We start from the raw sequence: 20,515 nt of genomic DNA, 5'->3' as shown, positions 1-20,515 counted from the left end.
ACCCTTTGACCGCATTCCTGTCCCTGTTATTTTATTAGTTGTCCCTCGGAATTTTTTGGTTATCTAGGTCCTGTAGGTCCCCCTTTTAGGTGGGGGGGATCCTTTAGCGGTGGACGGGCTTCGCCCGCCCACTTCCCGGATCCCAATAAGATTACTTTACTATATCCATCTAGCCTTGCCCCGTCACAAGGTGTATGTATCTTATTAACTCTGTTTCCTAAACCTCCAGGAAGAAATCCCAGCTGGAGTGGACTCAACCTAAACAAGGCTGGCCAACACCATTTGTGATTTGGTTTGTGTATGATAAATGAAGGGGAGGGCGGTGTATCTCCCTGTTATGGACACCCAGCCAGGCAGTTAGCTATAAAATCCCTCTTAGTAGCTGTTCTCTACTTGCTTTACTTGTAAAGGGTTAAAAAGTCTCACTGCTATGCATAGGTAAAAGGAAGTGAGTGGGCACCTGGCCAAAAGAGCCAATGGGAAGGAGAGACTTTTTAAAAATTGAAACAAGACTCCCCTTTTGTCTGTCTGTTGTTGTTCTTGGAGAGAAGCAGAGGCAGGGATGGAAGTATGCTGTAAGAAGCTTGGGGCCAGGTATGAAAAAATCATCTGAATAAAACCTAGAAACTGCTCACTTGAAACCCCCAGATATGACAGGAAATGTCTAGGAAGACACAATTAGGTTTATTTTGTTTTATTTCTTTATGGCCTGTGGACTCCTCTGTGCTAAACCCAAACACTTTTGCTTTGCTTGCTTGCTTTAAGCTGGACCTCAAGATTATTCTTGATGCTTAATTTTTGTAAGTGGGTTTTTGAAATCTAGCAATAGCCTGAGTTTTCAAATGTATTTTCTTTCTTTTCGTTTTTAATAAACTTTACCTTTTTGAAGAACAGGATTGGATTTTGTGTCCTAAGAGGTTTGTGAACATGTTGTTTAATTAGCTGGTGGCAACAACTGATTTCCTTTGTTTTCTTTCTCAGCTCTTCCCTGTAACGGGGGTGAAAGGGCTTGAGGGTACCCCACAGGGAGGAATTCCCAAGTGCGCCTTCCTGGGCTCTCAAAGGGGTTTTTGCTTTTGGGTGGTGGCAGCATCTACCCATCCAAGGTCAGAGAAAAGTTGTAACCTTGAGAGTTTAATACAAGCCTGGAGTGGCCAGTATTAATTTTTGGAATCCTTTTGGACCCCCACCTTCTGCACTCAAAGTGCCAGAGAGGGGAATCAACCTTGACACGGTCACTCCACTGTCTATCCCCAGCCTTGACATGGTCACTCGACCATCTATCCCCAGAGTGACTGCAGAGTTTTTCCCTGCAAGCCTCCTTTTAATCTGGGCTTTCTTGATGTCTAGTTACCACCCAGCTCAGCTTCAGCATTAAGCGTTGCCCATGCTCCAGGTGCAGCCAGATAACAGAACTGGCCTCTCAGATCCACATTGACCCTTTCAGTGCCTATACACCCCATCACAATTCTCCTCACTATCACAGGCCTCTGGCCTCCTGGAGTTTCATGGAGTTTAAGGCTAGAAGGAATCATCAGCTCATCTAGTCTGCCCTCCTGGATCATACAGGCATTCCTTTCATCCAGTTACTCCTGTATTGAGTCTCGGCTAGTGGGAGGACAATGGGCTGTAAATAGAGGACACCGGTGACCTAATGAGCTGGTTCCAGCCAGAGGGGGCCAGACGACAGAAGAGAGGAGAGGGGGCCCAGGCAACCCTGTTTATCTGGATAGAAGACAATGGACAGAGGTGGGGCTTGGGGCCGGTGATATCAGATGCCCATCTGGAAGCGGGGGGGCTCGGGACTGGAGAGAGGGAGCAGACAGAGCCCACATGGATGCAGGGGAGACTGGGATGTGCTGTGCTGAGGGAGGCCAGGCCTGAGGGCCCTGAGAGTTTCCTATGCTGTGTTCAAACGCTCAATAAACCCTCCTGTTTTACGCTGACTGAGAGTCACTCCGGTCTAGAGAACAGGGTTGCATTATTCCCTCTGGGAGTGGAGGCCCTGGGGGTCCAGAGCAAGTGGACTCCCTGAGGGGGCCCACGTTGAGAAACAGGTGTGCTAAGGCTCGGAGAGGTGCAGCTCCAGGAGGTGGAGAGGCTTAACCCCCAAGAGAGAGTGGACCCCCGAGAAGGGCTGTCACACTGACGGGGGTTCCCCCCACTGACCGCATGGGGCCAATAGTGGCACGACCTGTAAGTCTGTGACAATGTGGTAGCAGAGGATGGTTGGCGGATGCACCCTGTAGATGGTTGGCTGTGAGCGCAGGCGCTTTGCGGTGAGTGGTAGCCAGCGATAAAATGAGGGAATTGAAAGGAACCAGCATGGAAATGGCATAGAACCAGCTCCATAAGAGCAACCTGGCACATCTGTGCAGGGAGAGAGGGTTGAGCGTGGGGAGGGTCACTAAGGAGCAGCTGATGGCTCAGCTTGTAGAGAATGACCAGTCTGAGGAACAGGCTCCAGACCCCAAGGGGGCTCCTGGGGTGCCTGGAGAGCTGGGGAGTAGCCATGGGGGCAGTCTGTGTAGTGACTGGGAGTGTACCAGACCTGACTCCCCAGACAGGTTCCTCCCTGGAAGAGCTGCAGATACTGGAGCTGGAGCTGAAAGCGAAGAAACTGAAGGAGTGGAGGCTGGGAGACTGTGCAGAACAGCAGTAGCATGAGTTGGAGTTGGAGGAGTAGTGGGCCAAGAGGGCCTGCTGGGGGGTAAGTGGGGAAGGGCTCCAGGGTGCCAGTTTTGTGGGGGTGGGGAATCTAGTCAGCAAACTGCTGTCCCTGGGGGGGGATACTGATGCCTACCTCACAGCCTTTGAGAAGGCTTGTGATCTGAACCAGACTGACCTCGCAGACAGGCTTCACTGTCTGACCCCCTGCTGGGTCCCAAGGCCAGAGAGGCGTTCAGCCAAATGGATGGTATTGAGACGGGGGACTATGACCTGTTCAAACAGGCTTTCCTGCTGAAGTTTGAACTGACCCCCGAGGCATATGGGAAACGATTCCGGGGTGTACTGAAGACCCCAGGTGTCACTTACAAGGAAGTCGCCAACCTGCTGGGAGAATATCTCTGCAAGTGGGGGAAGGGCGCAGGGGCCACTGCAGAGGACTACCCCAGAGGACGTGTATCACCTGGTGGGGTTGGAGCAGCTGTAGGACATTTGCCCTCCAGACCTGAAGATGTGGTTAGTGGACAGGAAGCCCAAAGATCAGCACAGTGCAGGTGCACTGGCAGATGAGTTTGTGGATAGCAGATCGGGGGCAGAAGGGAGACCCACATCTGGGACTCAGAAGGGGAGTCACCCAAAGACCTCTCAAAGGTGGGACTCCAGGAAGCCCAACTCAGGGGTGCCTGTGAGTGCCGAGGCAGGCCAACCCCCAATGTGGGAGCTGAAATGTAATTACCGTGGCCGAAGGGACACAAGGTGGCACAATGCCTGAAGATGAAAGAAATGGCAGCCAAGCAGAACCCAGGGGGTGTCAACTGGGTGGAAGCCCACCAAGACAGGGCACTGCTGGTCCAGGGGGCTGCAGTCGATAGGGCTGTGCCAACGGGAAGGGACTGCGAGGCCAGGCCAACAGAGGAAGGCGGGGTCCCAGGTCCAGAGCACCCGTACTCAATCCACTGGAGGAGCATGGGACAGGCCCCGGGGGACGATCGCCACATCATCCCCATTGAGGTGGGGGGAAGGAGTGTCCAGGGATTCCAGGACATGGGCGCAGACACTGGCATGGTCCAAGATGGTGGGTCCAGACCAGCTAGTGCCTGATGTCTACATGACCCAGCAGGGAGTTTTCGGGCCCCCCGGTCAAGGTGCCTGTAGTGAGGATACACCTGAAATGGGGGCTAAGGAGGGACCCAAAGAGGTTGGGGTGCATGATCACCTGCCTACTGAAGTGCTAATAGGTAATGACTTGGAGAACTGGGCAGATGGCACTCAGAGAGCCCTGGTCCTTAGCCAGAGCCAGCGAGGGATGTGGGATCTCCCAAAGGCAGGAACCGAAGCATCGAGGGTAGGGCTCGAAAGGGTGTGACATTACTGACATAATCCGTGACCGTATTGATCATTGTTGCAACCAAGGTCCTGTAGTGGCACCAAATCTTGTATAAAAGGGGTCAAATGAGGTGTCTAAGACAAGGTTATGGTTGGCTGGTTATGATTATGCTATCTGTTTGCATGTATCATTTTTGTATTTAAAGTTATAAGTATTGGCTTTATGCTGTGTGTATTTCAAACTTGTGCTATGCTTCTGGGTGACACGCTGGAAAGTTGGTGTCCGCTCTGCCTAGACTGCTTGATGGCCCATTAAAGACCATCAGCTATACAATTGACCCACTGAGAGAAGGCAGACATGCGTTGGGACCCAGACAGAACTCTGAGGTGTTTCCAGGCCATGTGATGGACAGCTGGTCTTCGGGACAAAGAAAGAAAGACCACATGGCAAGAGACTGCAAAAAGCTGCTGCAACTCCTCCATCTTGTCTTCAATCCTGTTTCTTACCTCTGGAGGGACTTTGCTACACTGAAGCTTTGAATGAAGGACTGAAAGACCCATCCCAGCTGTGGATGTTCTCCAGAGACTTGATTTGAACCTGCAGTTTATTCTATCACTGCTGCAAGCCTGAACCAAGAACTTTGCCATTACTGTATGTAATTGATTCAATTTAACCAGTTATAGCTCTCATCTATACCTTTTTCCTTTTATGAATAAACCTTTAGATTTTAGATTCTAAAAAACTGGCAACAGCATGATTTGTGGTAAGATCTGATTTGTAAATTGACCTGGGTCTGGGGCTCGGTCCTTTGGGATCGAGAGAACCTTTTTTCTTTTACTGGGGTATTGGTTTTCATAACCATTTGTCCCCATAATGAGTGGCACTGGTGATGATACTGGGAAACTGGAGTGCTAAGGGAATTGCTTGTGTGACTTGTGGTTAGCCAGTGGGGTAAAACCAAAGTCCTCTCTGTCTGGTTCGGTTTGCCTTGGTGTGCATAGAAACCCTAGCCTTGGGCTGTAACTGTCCTGCCTTAAGCAGTTTGTCCAGAATTGGCACTCTCATTTGGGTCCCGCCAGAACCAGCATTGTTATACAGGGCTGGGCAGGAGTCTCTGTCCCAAGGTGGGGAAACTGAGGCGCTGCCAACCAGGGCTGTATCCTCAAACCCAGCAGCTGAATTCTAGATGAAGCTGCAGGAGGATCCCTCCTCGGAGAAGCTGAGGGCCCTAGCTGGGTGCCGGATCCCAGTGGGAGGACTGCCGGGAGAGATTCCTGTGGGAGAAGGGATTCCTGTACCGGGAATGGGCTGGTTCAAGGCAAACTGAACCTTGGGAAGCCAGGAGGCAGTTGGTGGTTCCCCAGAGGTACTGCCGCAGACGGTTGTACTTGGCCCACGATATCCCCCTTGCGGGGCATCAGGCGCACCAGGCAGAGGCTGCTGCAGAACTTTTACTGGCCCAGGGTCTTGGACACCATCCAGCAGTATTGCAGATCCTGTGACTCCTTCCAGAGGGTGGGGAAAGCCCAGGATACGTGTAAAGCATCTCTGAGACCTCTGCCCATCATAGAGGAGCCTTTCCAGAAGGGGGCCATGGACATAGTGAGGCCCCTCAGCAGGGTGACCCGGTCATGGAAGAAATACATTCTGGTGGTGGTAGATTTCGCTAAGTGCTACACCAAGGCAGTGGTCCTGTCCTCTGTTGAGGCAGACACCGTGGCAGACGTGCTGCTGACCATTTTCAGCAGGTTGGGGTTCCCCAAGGTGATCCTTACAGACCAGGGGTCTAACTTCATGTCAACCCTGCTCCAGTGCTTGAGGGAGAAGCGTGGGGTCTGACACACCTGGGCCTTGGTGTACCACCCTCAGTGCAACAGTCTGGTGGAGAGGTTCAATGGGACCCAAAAGATGATACTGAGAACCTTTATGGACCAGCACCCACAGGATTGGGACAAGTATTTACCCACCTGCTGTTCGCCTACATGGAAGTGCCCCAGGAGTCCACAGGGTTTTCCCCGTTCGAGTTGCTGTATGGGAGTAGTGTGAGGGGATCCGTGGACTTGATGAGGGCCGAGTGGGAGGGGAAGGCCTCTCCTGATGGAGAATCAGTGGTGGATCATGTCCTGACCTTCCAGGAAAAGCTCGTGGAGCTCATGGGCTGGGCCAGGGGAAACCTAGCCAGGGTGCAGAGGAAGCAGAAGGTCTGGTACCGCTCAGCACGTGCTTGCTCCTATGCTACCGGGGACCAGGGGATGCTCCTCATCCCCATGAGGAGGAAGAAGCTGCAAGCTGCCTAGGATGGCCCCTTCAAGGTCATCAGACAGGTAAACGAGGTGAAATATGTAGTGGAACTGTCCAACCAGGCTCACAGCCACCGGGTGTATCATGTCAACATGATGAAACCGTATTGGGACTGGAAGAAGTTGGTGCTGGCTGTGTGGGGGCAGGGGGAGGGATCCTCTGGTGGGATTCCTCCCTGAGGCAGGGGCTGACCCCTCACTGGAGTCAATTCCCCTCTCAGACCAGCTCACCCCTGCCCAGCAGGCTGATATCAGAGAGGTGCTGCCTTCATACCGGCAGCTGTTCTCCAACCAGCTTGGGCTCACTAACCTGGCTGTCCACCGGGTGGAGACAGGAGCCGAGCCTCCCATCAGGTGTTCCTCATTCAGGGTCACTGGGAAAACATCCCAGAACCTGGAGAGAGAGGTCGGGGACATGCTGGCTTTAGGGGTGATCCAGCCATCCTTCAGCCCCTGGGACTCGCCCGTGGTGCTGGTCCCCAAGAAGGACGGGTGGATCTGGTTCTGTGTGGACTATCGGAAGTTCAATGCCAACACCGTGTCTGAGGCCTACCCCACACTTAGGACCGATGAGATCCTAGACAAGTTGGGGGGGGCGCCCAGTACCTCACTACCATGGATCTTATCAAAGGCTACTGGCAGGTGCCTTTGGACCCAGAGGCCATGGCGAAGTCTGCCTTCACCACCCCAATAGGGCTCTTCAAGTTCCTGGTCCTGCCTTTTGGCCTCAAGGGGGCACCTGCCACCCTCCAGCGCCTGGTGGGTCAGTTGTTCACGGGGGGTGGAAGGCTTTGCTTGGGCGTACATTGACAATATCTGTGTCTTTAGCCAGACCTGGGAAGACCATGTGTCCCAGGTGAAGAGGGTGCTGGGTTGCCTCCACGATGAAGGACTGACCATAAAAGCTGAAAAGTGCAAGGTGGGGATGGCAGAGGTGTCAAACCTGGGCCACAAGGTGGGGAGTGGCCATCTGAAGCTGGAGCCGGCAAAGTGCAGGCAATCAAGGACTGGCCCAGAATAAGAAGCAGGTCCAGGCTTTCATTGGGATAGCAGGATACTACCACTTTAGCTCCCTGGCAGCTCCTCTCACAGAACTTTGTAGGAAGGGAAAGCTGGACAAGGTGGTCTGGATTGAACAGTGTCAGAGGCTCTCTGTGTGCTGAAGGGGGGCACTTATCCAAAGCCCGGTGCTGATAAACTCAGATTTTAACAAAACCTTCCTGGCGTTCACCGACTCAGACATGGGGCTGGGTTCAGTGCTGATGCAAACTGATGCTAAAGGGGAGAGACACCCCATTGTGTACCTGCGCAAGAAGCTGCTGCCTTGGGAGCAGCACTATGTGGCCATAGAGAAGGAATGCCTGGCCATGGCATGGGCCCTTAAAAAACTGCAGCTGTATCTATTTGGGCAGCACTTCACAGTGTACACTGAACATTAACTCCTGACGTGGCTGCACCAGATGAAAGGGGTTAATGCCAAGCTGCTGAGATGGAGCCTGCTCCTCCAGGGTTATGACATGGAGCTGGTCCATGTGAGGGGCAGTGCCAACGTTACAGCTGATGCTTTCTCATGGGGCAGGGGCCTTGAACTTCCCCAGGTCACTGGCTAAGTGACCCTACTCAGTTCAGACTCGAAGGGGGGAGAGATGTGATGAAGTGGGGGATGTTCTTGTTTTTTCCAATGGTTGGCATGCAGAGGGGGTGGGACTCAGTTTCCCTGGTGTTATTGGTTTAATGAGGTGATGGGAGAGAGAGTTTGTTGTTACAGAGAGAATGGAGACCCTAGTGACTGGTGACCTGGCGACTGGGAGGCCTAGGAGTCACAGCCCGTTTTGGCCAGCGGGAGGACAATGGGCTGTAAAGAGAGGACCCTGGTGACCTGACCAGCCGGTTCCAGCCAGAGGGGGCCAGAAGAGAGGAGAGGGGGCCCAGGTGACCCTGTTTACCTGGATAGAAGACAATGGACAGAGGCGGGGCTTGGGGCCGGTGATATCAGATGCCCAGCTGGAAAGCAGGGGGGCTCGGGGCTGGAGAGAGGGAGCAGACAGAGCCCACCTGGATGCAGGGGAGACTGGGATGTGCTGTGCTGAGGGAGGCCAGACCTGAGGGCCCTGAGAGTTTCCTATGCTGTGTTCAAATGCTCAGTTAACCCTCCTGTTTTATGCTGGCTGAGAGTCACCTGGAGAACAGGGTTGCATTATTCCCTCTGGGAGTGGAGGCCCCGGGGGTCTAGAGCTAGTGGACTCCCTGAGGGGGTCCACATCGAGAAAAAAGTGTGCTAAGGCTCAGAGAGGTGCGGCTCCAGGAGGTGGAGAGGCTTAACCCCCAAGAGAGAGTGGACCCCCGAGAAGGGCTGTCACACTGACGGGGGTTCCCCCCACTGACCGCATGGGGCCAATAGTGGCACGACCTGTAAGTCTGTGACAATGTGGTAGCAGAGGATGGTTGGCGGATGCACCCTGTAGATGGTTGGCTGTGAGCGCAGGCGCTTTGCGGTGAGTGGTAGCCAGCGATAAAATGAGGGAATTGAAAGGAACCAGCATGGAAATGGCATAGAACCAGCTCCATAAGAGCAACCTGGCACATCTGTGCAGGGAGAGAGGGTTGAGCGTGGGGAGGGTCACTAAGGAGCAGCTGATGGCTCAGCTTGTAGAGAATGACCAGTCTGAGGAACAGGCTCCAGACCCCAAGGGGGCTCCTGGGGTGCCTGGAGAGCTGGGGAGTAGCCATGGGGGCAGTCTGTGTAGTGACTGGGAGTGTACCAGACCTGACTCCCCAGACAGGTGGAGAGGCTTAACCCCCAAGAGAGAGTGGACCCCCGAGAAGGGCTGTCACACTGAAGGGGGTTCCCCCACAGACTACAAGGGGCCAAGAGTGGACCTGTAAGTCCGTGACACCATGTTCATTCTCTCAAGCATCTGGCATTGGCCACTCTCGGAAGCTAGGATACCGGGCAAGATGGACCATCGATCTGATGCAGTATAGCCATTCTTATGTTCTTAGCCATGAGACCATCCTTTCTCTTCCTGCAGTCCCCGCCTCAGTCACTATATACTTTCCAACAGTTGCAACAAATGAGGCAGTGGTCTTACAGAGTCCATTCTCAGAGCAGTGTCCGTCCAGAGCACTGAATGATACAAAGATCTGGTGGAAAAAAATAGTACGGGCTTATGTAATTAAAGATGGTATAATGCAGATGCAAAAGGAGGCTGAATTAAAGTTGCACAAGAACCCTTAATTCCTGCATTTTCTAACTTTGGAGGGCCTTGCCCTTCTTTGAACATAGCTTTTTTTGTTTAATTTCCTAATTTAAAAACAAACAAAAATTCCATCATGTGGCACTATGTTGACTACAGCTTGGATTAGGAACAGTGTCTGGTCCTTTAGATCCACTACACAGAGCTCTGCCATTTGAGCAAAGGATTAACCAGTAGTAGTAAGCTGTACACTCTTAGAGGGTGATGAGACACACAAGATTTTTTAGAAGCTCATAATGACCTAACTGGAGTGAAATTTTCCAGGGACAGCAAACAGCACCCTCTTGACATCATGGCAGCCCTCCTGCCAAATTCCAAGCCCTTCCTCCAAAACATGGGCCAGGATAGGGTTGTAATCATGTTTCAACATGGTCAAAGCACCGTATTGTCCCTTGAACTCGTTCCTGGGAATGGCTGAACCATTTTAGCAGAAACCTTCGAAACTCTTGACATGGGGAATTTCAGCCTGAACAGTTAAAACATGGCAAAGTTATAATCCACTGAAACCAGGGTGGTATAAGTGATGGGCAACCTTCACCACAGACAGTGCTACCAGCTCTGCCCATGACGATGCCCTCCTCTGGGGAAAACCCTTTTTGTTGCTTAGTAGCTGGGTGCACTAGGTTGGGTGTGATGCAGCTGGTGCAGCTGGCCCTACTGGCAGACAGAAAGAGGACTGAAGAGTCTTCCCACCCTAGCTCTAGCCCTGCAGTTCAGCATCAAGGCAGGGTGAGGAGTGGGGAGGCTGGCCCCACCCTGCCCATGCAAAAGCAGACACCAAGTTGCTGGACAGTTGTTGGGTGGATGTTTGCATTTGGAAGGCATTGTGGGGAATGTATCTGATACACATGCGCTTTTCCAGCTAGTGCCCCCATGTCCCCTCTGCCACTAACTGCTACATCCTCACATCTTCCTCTGACTTGAAAACTAGCATGGCCCAAGAGAGCCAGCTCTTCTGCCTTCCCTGGGCTGTCCGTTGCTCTCCCAACTCGGGTGAAGAGCTGCTCTTGCTTTCTGGCTGCAGGTCTGTAGAAGCAGGTATCTGGGCCTCTCCTTTCATGGCTCCTATGCCAGCAAGGAGAGAGCCCTGGCAGAACCAGGCCCAGGCAGTCACAATGGAGAGAGGATTTAGGCTTTGCTATTCAGCTCCCGCCCCGCAGCACCTGCACAGCACAAATGCTGTGCAGTCATGTAAGAGTGACGCCTGCTTTAAGATCAAGGCATTGGCTCTGTGGAGCCCCAGTCAGGAATGGGGTGACCCCCCGGGACTGTCCAGGGAGCCCAGATGCTCTGCCAGTGATTCCTGTGCATGCAAACTCGGACAGTCTAGAAGCTGATGCTGCTTGAGAGAGAGGATGAGCCACCACCGCCTTTGGGCACAGGGCTCCATGAAGGAGTGACTCGGGGCCATTGTGTGGTGGCCTGAACCCCCCCACCCCCTCCAGAGGGCACACCAGAGGAGATGGCAGGGCAGGGCCCCACTGTGCTGAGTGAGGCAATCAGAGGGGAAGGACTGGATTTATTGAGTCATGACTTGTTATATCACAGTTTGAGAATTCTCCTTCCCGCCTCCGAGGACATCGGTTTTACTTCCAGGTAAAAGTGTGCAGAGACGCTTCACAGTTTGAATGCTTCCTGTAAGCAGAACTGAGGCAGAGTGACAATGGCAAACTGCAAATCGCCATGGCGGCCATATGAAAAAAATAATTCAAACTCTTCTCTTTAAATATATTACAGAAAATTAACCTGAATAAACGTAGCATGAACAGCAGCGCGCTGCAAAAACCAGTGGGGAGCACCCTCAGGACCAGAGCCCTCTGCCAGTGCTTTCCCATAGAGACCCCGCATGGTGCTGGGCAAGGGGTCAGAGGCCCCCTAATGGAAAGGAAATGAAACCAGCTGTGTCCCCCCACACCCTCTCCCCTGGGTCAGAAAATCCAGAGATGCAGGGGGCAGGACGCATTAGCAGGCATGTGCAGGGAGCAGGGGTCACATATGCTGCAAGAGAGACATGCACATCACAGTTCAGTTATGGGAAAAGAGACGCTCCAGCCATATGTGCAGGGAGTCGCGCCCCCTTTAAGGGACTCACAGCACATACTCTCTCTCGCACACACACACAGGCAAGACACCACCACATCTGCTCCAAGAGACACACACGGAGCGTACACATGCAGCCAACCCGCCGAAAACACTCACGCTGGTGGGTGCCTCGCCCCAGCGAGCCGTGCTCCAGCTCAAGAGGAATTTTGCTGGGGGAGCTCCTGTCCCTCAGGCTTGGGCTCTGCATCTGGGACGCGGAGAGAACACGGAAGCAGGGACTGACGGCCCGGGAGATACACAGAGCAGTGCAGTCCCAGAGTCAGGGGAGCTAGCTCCTAGAATACCAGCGCACGAGAGGCTGAGGCCATGGAGCAGAGCTGGGAGACGTTTAATGAGAGAGGAGATGTGCCAGAGGAGATGCCAGCAGGGCAGGAATGGGCCTGGGATCAGACTCCCTTTGGGGAGCGCTCCCCTTGGCTGGAGGGCCCAGGTCCCTTTCTCGGATCCAGCTGGCCACATACCAAGGTGTTCCTGCACTGAACCAAACCTTAGCAAAGGGAGGGGGGCTGTGGGCCCAGGGAGGAGAGGGTGAGGGGGGAGTGACACACAGGGACCCCGAAAGGGAAAAGAAAGAGTTTGTGGGACTCCCAGCCATCTCTATGGAGGGGGCATTGCAACAGTTATCCACTGGGATCAGAGGCACCCAGCCCCGAAGCAACACCCCACCCCCTGCACCATCAGAGAGACACACGCCCGACATGCACATGCACTCCATCACACACATGCACATGCCTACCCACTGCCTGCAGAGCGCCGGTGAGCACCCAGCGGGCCCCACTGGCCCAGAGAACCCTTTAGCTTTGCTGTGCAAGTTCACAAACCCAAGGCACCACTTTGACAGGCCAAGCGGCTGCACAGGGGAAGACCGGGGCACCCTGCAGGTGCTGAGCGAGGCCCAGTGCCCCACAGCAGCGGGGGCTGAGCCCGGTGTCGGAGCGAGTCAGTGCCCCCCCGCACTCTGAGGAGTGTGCAAAGGGCCGTGCAGGCAGGCGGCTCACCAAGGAGGGGGGAGCGGGGCTGCAGGCTGCCGCACACCAGGCATGCTGAGGGGCCCCTTTCCGGCTGCAGGCTCCACTTGGGGAGGGGCTATGTACAGTCAGGATGGGCAGGGAGGCAGGGAGCTGGGGAAAGTGCAGTGGGTGGGGAGGGCTGGCTCCCCCAAGGGAACTGAACGGCATACACGGCAAGGGAAGCGACCAAACTGGCCTTGCCAAGAGGGCTCGGCCACCGGCTGCTGCTGAGGCACCCCAGAGATCCAGCCCGGGGGGGGGTGGGACGGCGGTGGCAGGCGGGAGCAGTGCTTGCCCCCTGGGCTGTGCTCCCTATGCGCTGTGAGAGTGAGGGAGGGGCGTGTGAGAGCTCTCCCCCCACGCCTATGGCCTGGCGCTCAGTCAGGGACCTCGGGGTGCAGGGGCAGCCTGCCCTCGCCCCGCCGGTACGACTCCCAGAAGGCCTGATCCAGCTGCTCCAGCTGCGAGCTCAGCGGCAAGTGGATCTCCAGGTGCATGTGCAGTGCTTCCAGCCACTGTGCCAGCCTGAGGAAGGAGGGCCTGGGGGAGAGAGGCCAGATTAGATCCTGAGTGTGAGGGGAACCCCCCACTCCAGCACCCTGAGCACGAGGACAATCCCTCCCTCCCAGTTCCCTGATTGCATGGGTCAGATCCCTCCTTCCCAGCACCCTGAGTGTAGGGGTCAGACCCTCCCCCTGCCCAGCAGCCTGGGGCACAGGGGTCAGACCTCTCCTCATTCAGTTTGAGCTCAGCACGAGGGTTAGAGATCCCATAGCCCCCAGGGGGAGAGTGCCCTCTGCAGGGAGCAGGGCACTGTTCATCTCCTCCCTCCCAGCCCAGTCTCTTATTCTGTCAGTAGGGAGCAGGGTGAATGGGGCATTGCTGTGCATGTACAGGAAGGGGGCACTGTGTGGGTGTTTCTGGGGAGAGCGATCCCTTTCCCTTTCCCACACTTGCTGCCTGGGGCTGGCCAGGGCTCTCCTGATCACCTCTTCTCGGGGTCCAGATCGCAGCAGCGCACGGCGATGGGGAAGAAGCTCGGGGGGCAGGCAGGGGGGCAGTACCGCTCCAGGAACCCTCGCACGTTGAGGCCAAAGTCCATAGTCCTGGGCAGGTAGTCAGGGTCGGCGCTGACCTGGCCAATGATCTGGGATTGGGGGGAGCACAGGAGTTAGGAGTGGGGCCCAGCACAACTCAACGGAGAGCTCCATCCAGGCAGCATGCAGCCACCTTGCGCTGCAGGGACCCCCCGACACAGGAACGGGAGGCTGGGCAAGGGGCAGAAGGGGCTGGGGGAAGAGCTGAGGGGATGAACAGCAGCTCCGAGCTCCTGGGAAGACACTTGCCTCACACAAGAGGATGCCAAACGAGAAGATGTCGACTTTCTCATCGTAGTTCCTGCCTGTGGGGAGAGAGGAGACAGGTCAGCCCCCGCCACACCCTGCTTCCCTCTGCCCCTTACACTGCCCTCCAGTGGCATGAGGACAGACAGGCCCAGCACTGCCAGGTCATGGATGTGCCCCCCGTTGCATGTGCCCGCGATCACCTGGCTGCCCTGGGCCTAGAGCTCCCAGCTTTTCCCCAAACTCTCCTCTCACCATTGATCATCTCTGGGGCCATCCAGTAAGGGTTCCCCACCACTGTGTAGCGCTTCTTCCGGTCCGGCTTCTTTAGGTTCTTGAGCTGCTCGGGCTGGTTCTTTTCATCCACCATGAGACGGGCCAGCCCGAAGTCGGCCACCACCACCCTCCTGTTCTGCGCAGGAGAGACGGACACAGGTCACCGGGGGTGGGCCAAAGCAGCTGCTTGCAGCCACTCGTGGTAGGAGATCCTTGCAGTGCTGAGGCTGGAGTCAGCGCCCGCCGCACAACAGCCTGGGCCTTCTCAGCAACAGCTGCCAGCCAGCTGCCCTGCTCCCAGCCAGGCCCAGGGCTCTGTGCGGAGCGAGCACTTACCTCCCGCACCAGGCAGTTGTGAGAGTTGAGATCACGATGGATGATGTTCATCGAGTGCAGATAGGCCTGGGGGAGCAAGGACCAGGGTCAGAAAGGCAACAACTCACTGCACCCTCCCGCATGGGAGCAGCACCCTGGCACTCAATCCATGTTTATGGTACCCCTGCCTGTACGTGCACAGCAATGGTCCCATAATCACCCGCACAGCTCCCCGTCTGTATGTGCACAACAACACCCCCATAAACACCCGCACAGCACCCGCTGCCTCTACATACACAGCAATGCCCCCATAAACACCCGCACAGCACCCCCTGTCTGTATGTGCACAGCAATGCCCCCATAAACACCCGCACAGCACCCGCTGTCTCTACATACACAGCAACGCCCCCATAAACACCCGCACAGCACCCCGTCTGTACATACACAGCAACACCCCCATAAACACCCGCAGAGCACCCGCTGCCTCTATATACACAGCAACGCCCCCATAATCACCCGCAGAGCACCTGCTGCCTCTATATGCACAGCAACGTCCCCATAAACACCCGCACAGCACCCCCTGCCTCTACATACACAACAACGCCCCTATAAACACCCGCACAGCACCCCGTCTGTATGTGCACAGCAACACCCCCATAAACACCCGCACAGCACCCACTGCCTCTACATACACAGCAACGCCCCCATAAACACCCGCACAGCACCCCCTGTCTGCACATACACAGCAACACCCCCATAAACACCCGCACAGCACCCCCTGCCTGTGTATGCACAGCAACACCCCCCAAAACACCCGTACACCACCACCTACCTGTACATACACAGCAACATCACCATAAATATCCTCACACCACACCCATCTGTACATGTACAGCAATGCCCCCATAAACACCCGCACAGCGCTACCGCCTCTACATACCCTGCAATGCCCCCATAAACACCCGCACAGAATCCCAACGTCTACATGCACAGCAACGCCCCCATAAACACCCGCACACCACCCCCTGTCTGTATATGCACAGCAACACCCCCATAAACACCAACACAGCGCCCTCACCTCTATATACACAGCAAGGCCCCCATAAACACCCGCACACCACCCCATGCCTCTACATACACAGCAACCCCCTCATAAACACCCGCACACCATCCCCTGCATATAGACACACAGCAACCCCCCCATAAACACCCACACACCAACCCCTGCCTCTACATACACAGCAACCCACCCATAAACACCCACACACCACCCCCTGCCTATATATACACACAGCAACCACCCCATAAACAGCCGCATACCAACCCCTACCTCTACATACCCTGCAATGCCCTCATAAACACCCGCTTACCACCCCCTGCCTCTACATGCACAGCAACGCCCCCATAAACACCTGCACACCACCCCCTGTCTGTACATGGACAGCAACACACCCATAAACACCTGCACACCACCCCCTTCCTGTACAGGGACAGCAACACCCCCATAAACACCAGCACAGTGCCCCACCTGTACATGCACAGGAACACCCCCATAAGCATCCAGACAACACCCCCACCTGTATGTGCACAGCAACACCCCATAAAAACCCGTACCCTGCCTGCCTGTACATGTACAGCCTCTGTAGACTCACTGTCACAGAGCTACCCACTGTTCCCCTGAGTGGTGCAAGTAGAATCATTTCTTGCCAGTACGCTGCATTCATGGGAGGGACACAAAGGGGGGGCACGTGACCTCCCCACATGACTTCTCCCCACGCCGCCCCCAGCCTGGGGCTCCCCACACTCTCCACGTCCACTCCCCATGATCCACATCCATCCCATGTTACCTGCGGGGGAGAACTTCTGCTCTACAGACTCCAGGCAGGAGGACTCCAGATATACAGCTGCGTGGAAGGTCTGCAGGCGGGGTCCTCCGCTGTCTTTCCAGTATGCCGTACCAGCTACAAATATTTTACTGGTATGGCGTACCGAACCGTACCACCGTACCTGCAGCACTGGTTCCCCTGCATGCATTCTCTCTTGTACCTTTGTATGGAGTGTCTCATCGCCCCAACCTGTAAGCCAGGTGTGTATGTGCACAGCAAACCCACCCATGGGTAGAGTGCCCAGCCCCTGGCACCACTTCTGCTGAGACCCCACACTCACCATCCCAGACGCAATGTCCTTGGCAAAGCTCACACGCTGGCTCCATGGGTACTGGCTGTCCTGCGGGTGGGAGGGTTCCATTAGTGACAGGAGAGGGAAGGGGTGCATGCCTGCATTCCCAGGCCTGGAGCAGTCCCTGGGCCATGGCTCACACCCTGCCCAGGAGTACTCAGCAATGGCTTGCATGGACACGGTCCAGCCACTCCTGCCCCAGGAGAGCCCTGGCCATAGCCCTTATGGGCCCAGCTCAGCCACCCCTGCCCCGGGCCAGCCCGGGCCATAGTCCGTATGGGCACAGTGCCAGCCACCCGTGCCCCGGGACAGCCCTGGGCATAGTCCACATGGGCCCAGCACAGCCACCCCTGCCCCGAGACAGCCCTGGCCATAGTCCGTATGGGCACAGTGCCAGCCACCCCTGCCCCGGGAGAGAGCCCTGGCCATAGTCCACATGGGCATGGCGCCAGCCACCCCTGCCCCAGGAGAGCCCTGGCCGTAGTCCGCATGGACACGCCTCAGCCACCTCAATGACCCATGTTCTACCAACAGTGACATAACGTCTAAGATTGCTCATGTCCCACCCCTGACTTGTGTCCGGGGCTCCAGGCCAGGGCACTCCCCTGCTCACCATGCTCTTTATGATGCCTCGTAGGGTCCCCCCCTTGATGTATTCTGTGATGAAATTCAACCTCTTGTCCTTGTACAGCACCCCGATAAACTTCAGCACGTTTGGGTGCTCTAGGCACCGCATCACTTTCACCTACGGGAGCCAAAGCACTATGGTCATCGTTTCATGGATCCCAAGGCCAACAGGGTCACTGTGACCATCTAGTCTGACCCCTGTAGAGCACAGGCAGGAGACATGTCCCACAGTTATTCCTGGAGCAATGGCCCATCTTGATTTAAAATAGACTCCATCACAATCCTTGTCAGTTGTTCCAAGGGTTAATTACTCTCACTGTTAAAAAAATTCACCTTTTTCTAACCTACCCCTGTCCAGCTTCAGCTTCCAGCTGCTGGATCTTGTTAGAACTTTGTCTGCTAGACTGAAGAGCCAAATTTCTGTTCCCCAAGTAGGTACTTCCAGACTGAGATCAGGTCACCCCTTCACCTTCTTTCTTAGGTTAAACAGATTGAGCTGCTTGAGTCAATCACGATCAGGCAGGTTTCTAATCCTCTAATCATTCTTGTGGCTTTTCTCTGAACTTTCTCCAATTTACCAACATCCTTCATGAAATGTGTGCACCAGCACTGGACACAGGATTGTAGCAGTGGTCGTACCAGTGCCAGATACAGAGGAAAAATCACCTCCCTGCTCCTACTCGAGATTCTCCCGTTTAAGCATTCCAGGATGGCATTAGCCCTTTTGGCCACAGTGTCACACCAGGAGCTCCTGTTCAGCTGATTCTCCACCATGACCCCCACATCCTTTTCAGGAGTCCCTGCTTCCCCAGGCAGTGTGGCTGACACTCTTTGTTCCATAGACATTTACATTTAGCTGTATTAAAAACATTGTTGGCTTGTGCCCAGTTTACCAAGTGATCCAGATCTCTCTGAAACAGTGATCAATCCTCTTCATTATTTACCACTCCCCCAAGTCTTTTTTTCCACATCTTTCCCAAAGTATGGCACTCAGAACTGGACACAATACTCCAGCTGAGTATCAGTGCTGAGTGGAGCGGAAGAATTACTTCTCGTGTCTTGCTTACGACACTCCTGTTGATACAGCTCACAATCATTTTTTGCAATAGTACTACACTGTTGACTCATATTTAGCTTGTGATCCACTATGACCCCCAGATCCCTTTTTGCAGTACTCCTTCCTAGGCAGTCATTTCCCATTTTGTACATGTGCAACTGATTGTTCCTTCCTAAGTGGAGAACTTTGCATTTGTCCTTATTGAATTTCATCCTATTTACTCTAGACCATTTCTACAGTTTGTCCAGATCATCCTATCCTCCAAAGCACTTGCAACCCCTCCCAGCTCAGTATCATCCACATATTTTATAAGTGTACTCTCTATGCCATTATCTAAATCACTGATGAAAATATTGAATAGAACTGGACCCAGAACAGATCCCTGCGGGACCCCACTCATTATGCCCTTCCAGATTGACTGTGAACCACTGATAACTACTCTCTGAGTGCGGTTTTCCAGCCAGTTGTGCACCCACCTTACAGTAGGCCCATCTAGGCTATGTGTCCCTAGTCTGCTCATGAGAAGGTCTGTTGAGACAGTATGAAAAGCCTTCCTACAGCCTTGAGGAGTAGGAGAGAGACAGACACCAGGTTGGGTCAGGATCAGGGTTGAAGGACAGAGACTGGGATGGGACAGGGTATGGCTGGAGTGAGATCAGGGCCCAGGGATAGCAAGTAGGGTGGACTCACCTCTTTGAGGAATGCCCTCTGGGTCTCCTCATCAAAGCGGATCAGTTCCTTCATGACCATCACCTCGCCCGTCTCCCGGTGTGTCACCTAGCAGAGAGGGGCAGAGCATTGCGGGAGCAGCCACACCCCGCAGCTCCCTGCTGCAAGGAGCATTTCTCAGCAGGGTGGGGCTGCAATGAATGCTGGAGTGGGGCACAGCTGTCCCCTCTCTCCCCTCTCTATGGCAACCGCTGGGAGACCCACCTCCCCATGTGGGGGGAGAGGTACAGGATAATGGAGGGACAAAGGAGCTGAGCCCATCACATGGGTGACACTGGGAGAAGGGACAGGGATCTATCTCCAATGCGAGCCCTGACAGTGGACTGAGGGGCCTGGCCCCTGCTCTCCTGGGCTCTCAGTTGAGAGTTTGGGGAGGGGTCCCCAGGGAGCAGGGGGCGTGGGAGGGGACTGGGTGACCGGATGGGTGGATATGGGGGCAGCAAAGGCCCGAGCCGGATGGGTGGTACCTTGATGGCCTGTCCAAAGCAGCCCTTCCCCAGCACCTCGCCGTGGATCAAGTCTGAGGGACGGAAAATGCGGTGCATGTGGGAGACGACGCGGAGCGACTCAGAGCGGCTGATGTCCTTGCGCTGGGAGGCAGGGGAGCCCAAGGAGCTGGAGCATGGGGACTTGTCGATGCTGCAGCTCCTCCTGCAGAGCCAGTCAAAGCATGCAGCAAATCAGCTGGGCCATGGCTGCAGGGGCCCCAGGCTCTATCCCACTGGTGCTCTCACCCCCCCAACCCTTCCCTCAGCCCACCCAGCAGCGGGCTGGGCACGCTTGTAAAAGCTCTGTCCTTACATGACTGTCCTCTGGCTCATGGCACTAGCCTCACCACCAGGCGTGCAGGCAGGTGACCGCTGGGGGCTGTGCAGGTTGGCCATGGGGCTGCTCTCCAGCGCCGACTCTCGGACCTCCACCTCGTGGGGGTCGTGTTCTATGGTCAGCTGGAGGAGGCGGCTGGTCTCCTGGATCAGCAGGTCAATCTGCAGGCACAGAGTGAGGGACTCAGGTCCCTGGGCAGCTGCCTGGGCCCTGCCGGCCGGCTGGGGGAGCATGGGAAGGGGGCGTACCTCATCCAGCGGAACATGCCTGATGGGGGTGCCGTTGATCTCCAGGATACGGTCCCCAATGTGGATGGAGTTCTTCATGTCAGGGCTGATGCAGTCAGGGTCCACTCTGGGGGCAGGGCACACACAGTGCTGTGAGCTCCCGCCACACCTGCACGGGGAAAGGCTCACACAGGCCCTACGTCCAGCCCCCTGGCTGGAGTTCCAGGATCCCAGGCATCCTCACCCCACACAGCAAAAAGGCTTTCAGGTCTCA

At 55.2% G+C, this 20,515-nt stretch overlaps 1 protein-coding gene across 3 annotated transcripts in view; it reads right to left on the bottom strand.

Annotated features, from left to right (window-relative positions):
- Window positions 1-11,053: 11,053 nt before the first annotated feature.
- LIMK1 (LIM domain kinase 1) overlaps window positions 11,054-20,515 on the bottom strand; it is a 29,656-nt gene continuing 20,194 nt past the window's right edge. For all 3 annotated transcript variants that reach the window (XM_038376216.2, XM_043499437.1, XM_038376217.2), the window contains 11 exons: window positions 20,263-20,368; window positions 19,991-20,175; window positions 19,657-19,840; window positions 19,151-19,237; window positions 17,390-17,521; window positions 16,765-16,824; window positions 14,620-14,685; window positions 14,263-14,419; window positions 14,011-14,066; window positions 13,654-13,811; window positions 11,054-13,204 (listed from right to left, as the gene is read on the bottom strand). In XM_038376216.2, coding sequence (XP_038232144.1) covers window positions 13,042-13,204; window positions 13,654-13,811; window positions 14,011-14,066; window positions 14,263-14,419; window positions 14,620-14,685; window positions 16,765-16,824; window positions 17,390-17,521; window positions 19,151-19,237; window positions 19,657-19,840; window positions 19,991-20,175; window positions 20,263-20,368 — 1,354 coding nt within the window. In that variant the 3' untranslated portion in view covers window positions 11,054-13,041. The remainder of the gene's footprint in view (window positions 13,205-13,653; window positions 13,812-14,010; window positions 14,067-14,262; window positions 14,420-14,619; window positions 14,686-16,764; window positions 16,825-17,389; window positions 17,522-19,150; window positions 19,238-19,656; window positions 19,841-19,990; window positions 20,176-20,262; window positions 20,369-20,515) is intronic.

Source organism: Dermochelys coriacea, chromosome 17 (genome assembly GCF_009764565.3).
Source record: "Dermochelys coriacea isolate rDerCor1 chromosome 17, rDerCor1.pri.v4, whole genome shotgun sequence".
In the NCBI taxonomy this organism is placed as follows: Eukaryota; Metazoa; Chordata; order Testudines; family Dermochelyidae; genus Dermochelys; species Dermochelys coriacea.
This window is presented reverse-complemented; position numbering and strand designations above follow the sequence as displayed.